Consider the following 7,048-nt stretch of genomic DNA (forward strand, 5'->3'; position numbering starts at 1 on the left):
GGAAAAATATGAATTAACGTGTGTCGGCAAATACAGTACAATATTGACGGTGCTGTTATTTCCTTATATCCCCAAAGTGTAAGAGAAGAATTACCTATATGATCAGAAATACTTATTTCAAACTAATTCTATAGATTCATATAAGAAGCTCTATTATAATTCTTTGAGACTTCATTCAAGAATTTATATTCTCTTGAGTATATGTGTGTTAATATATCCTTCTTTTGTGAAGTGCAAGGGGGTGATGAATGCAAATTGTAATATCCCGCACATTAGTTACGGATGTCTGTCGGTTGTGTATGCATGGCTACTTGAATAAAGAACTTTTATTTGCGTATGTAACTTATTAAAATTATAGTTGAGTAAAGTATAGTTGTGTTTAATTGTAATGAGGTCACAGTACATTTCAAAAAGATGTTTATAGTTCCATTACTTTAATTAAGTTCTGAATATTTTACTTTGTAGCTTGTAAAAAGTAGCAAATTATCACACCGGTAAAATATAAAATTACTAATCGTTATTATAAAGTACAGAATTTTATAATAAAACATGTAGTGAATGATATATGATGTTTATTATGGGTAATAGTAACCAATGTTAGATGTTTTTACAAAATGGCGGACATGCCTCAGTTTAGTACATCATGTAGGTAACAGCATAGATTATAGATTATAAATGGATTTTCAGTCTCATTTATAAATAGTAATGTTCGCCGTGAAATTGAAATTTGTCAGAAATCATGTTAGGCTTGTATGAAGTTATATTTTAATCAAACTGACTTGTTTGAACTGTGACAGTTTGGCTGTTTAGCCACACTGTCCTTGAAATGCTTACACTTAAATTACCTGATTGTCCAGAGGTGTTTTTCTTCTTGGTTTAATTCATTTTAAGTTACATTCTGGTAATTGTTTTTCAGACTGATGTCAGGGGCAGGGTCAAGTGGGACTGGGCGGGGTCGAGGCACAGCCTCTCTGACTGACAACAAGACTGAGAACAAAGACACAAAGCCAAATCCAAAAATGTCTAAGGCACTCAGCACTTCAGCTAAAAGGTATTGTTATGTACCTGTACATATACCACATGTATATGTATTTAATGTCAATACTTTATGGGTAAACTAAGTTACCTCAATTTGATGGTAGATATGTGTTTTTTTTTTTTGCATCTATCATGAAGGGTGTTCTGAAAAATAAATTAACGATGAACAACATGTTGGTATATAGATTTATGAGCCAGTTGTGTTATTGGCATGAAGACTCCATCACCAAGTTCAATCTGAACTTGACCCATGTGTCTGGAGTACTGAGATCTGTTGTTATGTATCTTGTTCTTAGGATTTGTATTGTTAGCCATATTGCATTGTAGGTACTTCTGAATGTAGTGTATTGCAAGGCTCAGGAAATGATACTTAAAATTATTAGTCTCTTAACATTATCCACATGCCGTACACTTAGACTGAGGTTATAAATGTATGTGCTACTGGCCTCTGTAAACTCACATGTTGTGAGTAGGCCAGGTGTATTGTACATTTACTGCCTACATCCTGAACATCAGGATCCAAGGAATGCAACTATTTATGTATCTGAGTACAAGGGGACTTTGAACTGTAAAGTTCATTTTTAATATAGCCTTTTTGATACCTTATTCCCAAAGATCCATTTTTCAATTAAGACTTCGACAAAGACATGTTATGATGTGTACATCCTCTTTTTCCTTAAATATTTCCATGTTTATTTGAGTTGTCAAGCCATCTGTATTCCCAAAGTTTCTTATTCTCAGTTTCTTCCCATGTTCTATCTTCCTTTTGCATGACACCTTTGTTCCCATCTTGATCTTAGTCTTTCTGCTGTACATTTTCCTTTTCGCTTCATGTTCTGAACCTTCCTTGGGATTCTTTGTTCATTCTTACAATGGGCCCATACAGTCTTACTCAGTTTTCATTCGTCTTCCTATTTATTTATCTTTAAATTCTCTTATTTCTCAAGTTTCTTATCACTTGTGTTTTTCTTCTGTACTTCCTAAAAGTCTCATCCCATTTTCTGTTAGTCTACTAATATCTACCTTTAATATTTTTTACAGGATTCAGAAAGAACTTGCAGAAATTACTCTGGACCCTCCTCCAAATTGCAGGTATTTCTACATATGTTTAATGTTCTGTTAGCAGATATAATTAAAAATGTTAAAATGCTCCATGTTTTCATAATGGCTTTAATTACAGTGCCGGTCCAAAAGGAGACAATTTGTATGAATGGGTGTCAACAATTTTGGGTCCTCCTGGATCAGTTTATGAAGGTGGAGTTTTCTTTCTGGACATTCATTTTTCTCCAGAATACCCTTTTAAACCTCCTAAGGTAAGGAGTGAAAATTTATGAATTTAACCTGACTATCTGCCATATTTTCAGATATGTAATATTTCTTTACATTTTACGTGATTTGTTATGCAGATGTATATTATATAATGTAGTTTGTAATGGTTGTATTTGAATTTATTTTGATTCAGGTAACTTTTCGCACTAGAATCTATCACTGTAACATCAACAGTCAAGGTGTGATATGTCTTGACATCCTGAAAGACAACTGGTCTCCGGCTCTCACCATATCCAAAGTGTTACTGTCCATCTGCTCACTACTTACTGACTGCAATCCAGGTAAATAAATTTTATATATGTAAGTTTTGAGGTTATCATGGCGATGACTATGAAGAAAGTCGTCTTCTGGGATCTGGCACTGTGTATTCTTGGTTTTAACCAACATTTAGGAGGAACGTATCGCCTCCATCTTCAGGGCAGGTGAATCGCTATGCGAACACAGAGAGCAGTGGCTGCAGCGATACGTTCCTCCGAAACGTCGGTTAAAACCAAGAATACATGGCGCCAGATCCCAGAAGACGACTTTCTTCAAATTTTATATAGTTTACTAGATCCCATAGGGCAGGGCACCATGATTCTTGGCATTTTGTTCTGTGTGATTTTAATGATCTGCATTCATATACAACAAATTTAAAAATTCATGCAGTTTTTGGAGGGGGTTTGATAGTGAAGGTGGAAAGTAAATAACCATCAGAAGTTTCAGACAGACAGTAACTGATCTGAGGTCTTGTTCTGCTAGTGGGCAAGAGTGATACACACATGTACATTGTCTCCCTGTCTCTCTTATTTAGGAGAGTGGGTGATTATTTAATCTCATCTCACAGTGAAAGTGAGCTCAGTTGCGCTGTAGGATTGGATGATGATGGTGATATCACAATTTTGTTGGAAGTCTTAGTGGACTGAGGATACAAGAAGCATGCCATATGAACAGATATTCTGCACAAGTTGTTCAGCTGTTGATGGCAGAGACTAACTGATGCGTGCTACAAGCAATGTTTACAAGGTGTGACAATTTACTTCCCAGAATGGCCCTGTGAAGCTATGCACTCCGTGAAACAATGGTGCCACTATCAGAAACAGTCTTGAAAATCATTTTCCAGAATACCGTGCAGTAACATCACATTGTGTTGGATGTCAGGAATATCAGCAAATCTTTGTCCCTTCAGGCCATTTTTTTAATTTTGGAAAGAGCCAAAAATTAAGAGGGGTCCAAGTCAGGTGAGTAAGGTGGATGGTCCATTTTTGTAATGGATTTCTTAACCAGGAACTTGTGAACTCTTTTAACACATCATGTGCAGGGGCATTGTTGTGGTGGAGAATCCACGTCAGGCCAGCATTTGGGTCTTTTCCTCCAAACAGATTCCCCGTAACCATGTCAGCACTTGCACTGTTGATTCACCGTTTGTTCGTACTCTGTACACATTTGCATCTGTCCTTTGTGTTTTTGGCTGCCCACTTCTTGTGTCATCTTGCACATCATCTCGCCCCTCCTTCAACTGCCTGTGCCATTCAGAAACACTCAATTTCTTCATAGCATATTCACTGTAAGCCACTGTTAATAGGGCTTACTTTTCAATAGCACTTTTATCAATCTTCACACAAAACTTGATGTTTATTTGCTGCTCCAGAGTCTTGTCACTCATTTTTCTGCTAACAGTATACCATGGACACATACTACTTCCTCTGCTGTGTGAGAACAAACAACTCATTTGGTCTGTGGCTCGTGTAAATGCAAGTTGGAACATGTCCAGATGTGCTTAGGTACATGAGTTTGTCTGACTCAGCACCCCAGCGACACAGTACAGCCATTACAGGAATTAAATTTTGGACCTTGTACACACAGTTGACACTGAACACTTCCTGACACAACTGTACAAGAGATGTAAGACCTTTTGCCTATAATAATACAAATGGGGCATGTTAGAGACGCATTGAAAGCTTACTGATTCATTCTTGCACATGAGGAAACAACTGATTTTCTCATGTACTGAGATTCTTGTGACTGTACTGTGACCTTACAAGACTGACAGCTGTGGCAGACATTGAAAAAGTAGATCTCTGATAAGCCCAGTGATATCTCTTGAAGTTTACTCACTTTTTAACAGGATGAAGTTCCTGTACTCTTCAAAGGGAGAGTTATTTTCAAGCAACACACTCCTCAGAAATGTAAATGCTTTGGTATAAAGATTCACATGCTGTTTGACATGACTGGCTACACTTAGGGTATACTTGGAAAAAAAAAAAAAGAGTCAGAATGTGATATGAATGATGACAGTGACACATGCAGTAGTCCCATTGAGGTAGGTTGGTCCTCAACCTAATCAGCGGCTGTTCCTTTCTCTCATGTTTGTCTTATCACATTTTCTTGCAACACCTGTACCATTGCATAATCATCTTTCTTCTTCCTCACTGGCTTCCTTTGCATGCTGAATGCCTGTGACAGCATCACCATATTCATTATTTCATCTTCATATTTGTTTTGCCATGTATTCACCACAATAGTTTTCATTTTTCTCCTAGAATGATTTCTTATTTCTTGGTGTTCAAGGTCCCTAAGGTTATCAACATCTACCTCACCAGCAGAGATCTTTCTTATCTCCATGGTGCTTTCCCACAATTTCAGTGCAACTTTCAACTTGTGTGTCCCTATGGGGAAATGTAGGTCAAGTGGACTTCTCTCACTGCCTCTGTATTCAAGTCCAGGTGCAGAGGCCATACTATAAGTTATGTACATGCACATAGTGCCCCTGTACACACTTTAATGGTTATATGACCATTGGTTTGGTTATGCCATTCATTCTGGCACATTACCACTGATGGGGAGCTACAGTGTAATAAGCTATCTGGCCAGGAAATCCTACCACATATTTTGTCAGTGCCCAACGATGGATGGGCATGGAATGAGGACCTTTGGCTCTGTATAGTTCAGGCCAGTGGGTATTAGCAGGGCCTCAGTCAAGAACATTCAGGCTCTGGCATCAGTAGACCCAGTGACAATAAAAGTTCTTGACTTGACTAGAAGCTGTCCCTGTATGTCAGTACTTAGGACTAAACACTTCCTACGGGTTGTGGATTCCTGAATGAGATTTTATTTTCCTGAGCTTGTCCAAATACTGCAATATTATCTTCAACTAGGCTACAGTTATTTCACAAGTCTCATTTCCAGGTCATAAATTTTCTGTAATTCAACAGTATATAGCCAATTCAGCTGACAGATTGTTTGTAAAGAAACAGAATTATGTAGTGCCAAAAATACTGTTAAAACAAATTATGTGAATAGATGTTAACATACTGTTAATACAGTCAAAATGCTATGTTCATTCCTCTAGCGGATCCCCTGGTTGGAAGTATAGCAACACAGTATCTACAGAATCGAGAAGAACATGATCGTATCGCAAGGCTCTGGACAAAACGTTACGCAACGTGATGTGTGGGAGGCACAAATTTTTCATGGGCGGGAAGGAGCTGTACACCAGACTGTTGTTGCAAACCTGAGAAGAAACTGATTCCCATTTGTAGAGGCATAATCCCTCCACCTATTCCACTCTTGGGAGACCTTGTGTACCATATATCAAGTGTGTGTGTGGTCATAAGTTTAGTTGAGCATTTGGTGAAATTGTGAATGAGAAAAAGTCTGAATGTTGGTGTACAGTACATATGTACTTTCTTAAACATTATTAGGCTGCACTTTCGAGGAAATTGTCCTGGCTTCTTTCAGAGCACTTGCATTTGAGACATTTTCCCACTTGTCATACGAAAGGTCAGTGGTTTAATTATAAAAAATAGTTGATAGTACGTCAGTGTTCAGGTGTCCTTAGTTTGTAAGTCGTACGTCTGTAACTCACTGTGCATGATTCCACTCAAACCACAGAAGGTATAAGCTGTTGTCGTGTAGAGTGTATTAGTTTTGAGTGGCAGCCAATTTTATAGTGCTCGATTCCCGAGGTCTGTGGAAAAAGCAGTTACATAGTAAAATGTTTGCCATTTTTAAGGTTCCAGGTTCCTGATAAACTTATGTACTTCATTTCTTTTCTGTTACGATAGTATTTGTCCCTCATGGGTAAGTGAAAAGAGATGTGCAATTAGGATAAATTGTGTGGCATAACATAAAGTTAAATAAAATTGTCCAAGTGTTTCTTAGAGAATGATAATTTTTCTAGACCATGATTATTTTATATATGGATAGAAAAGAATAAGTTGCAGCAATTGTTGCCGCCTTTAATTTGTATTTAACTATACTAAATTTAATGGAACAAAAATTGTATTTACTGGTGTTTTTTTAAATATACACATATATCCATATATTCAATGCAAGTGTAACCTTTCCTGCATTTCCTTGATATTTGTAAAGTTCATTGCTTTGAAAATGTAATTTTTTATTGATGGGAGGGGGGTTATTACACATTGAAATGTGTATAGCCTTAGGTCAATTTAACATGACAAAATACCATTGTAAGTGGTATTTTTTTATGTAAAGACTATAAGAATATATAATATGCAAATAAAGGAATGACATGACACTACTGTGTTGTTACTTAAAATTGCTATGTTCTAACAATACTGATACCAATTTGGTTTTTGACCACCATTCATCCCCCACCCTCAGTCCAAATTTTCACACCCCTTTAAGATTTCTTACCTATGTACCGTATGTCCAACAAGTATACGACTTTATTTTT

At 37.0% G+C, this 7,048-nt stretch overlaps 1 protein-coding gene across 2 annotated transcripts; it reads left to right on the forward strand.

Annotated features, from left to right (window-relative positions):
* Positions 1-17: 17 nt before the first annotated feature.
* On the forward strand, positions 18-6,889 carry LOC111864332 (ubiquitin-conjugating enzyme E2-24 kDa). 2 transcript variants are annotated; one of them, XM_023851516.2, is made up of 6 exons: positions 18-78; positions 917-1,051; positions 2,080-2,130; positions 2,219-2,351; positions 2,501-2,648; positions 5,699-6,889. In XM_023851516.2, the coding sequence occupies exons 2-6, from the start codon at positions 921-923 to the stop codon at positions 5,794-5,796; spliced, it is 561 nt and encodes a 186-aa protein (XP_023707284.1). In that variant the 5' UTR covers positions 18-78; positions 917-920; the 3' UTR covers positions 5,797-6,889. The 2 variants fall into 2 exon arrangements, with proteins under 2 accessions (XP_023707284.1, XP_023707283.1); XM_023851515.2 differs by lacking the exon at positions 18-78 and adding an exon at positions 227-334.
* The last annotated feature ends 159 nt before the right edge of the window (positions 6,890-7,048 follow it).

The sequence above is a fragment of the Cryptotermes secundus genome, unplaced genomic scaffold, assembly GCF_002891405.2.
Source record: "Cryptotermes secundus unplaced genomic scaffold, Csec_1.0 scaffold216, whole genome shotgun sequence".
NCBI classification, from domain to species: Eukaryota; Metazoa; Arthropoda; class Insecta; order Blattodea; family Kalotermitidae; genus Cryptotermes; species Cryptotermes secundus.

Bases quoted from the DNA above. Each gene is read 5' to 3' on its own strand.
- LOC111864332 (XM_023851515.2), top strand. From the start codon at position 249: ATGCAAATTGTAATATCCCGCACATTAGTTACGGATGTCTGTCGGTTG. The intron at 2,131-2,218 runs GTATTTCTACAT...CTTTAATTACAG, and splicing joins GACCCTCCTCCAAATTGCAG to TGCCGGTCCAAAAGGAGACA. The intron at 2,649-5,698 runs GTAAATAAATTT...TCATTCCTCTAG, and splicing joins ACTTACTGACTGCAATCCAG to CGGATCCCCTGGTTGGAAGT.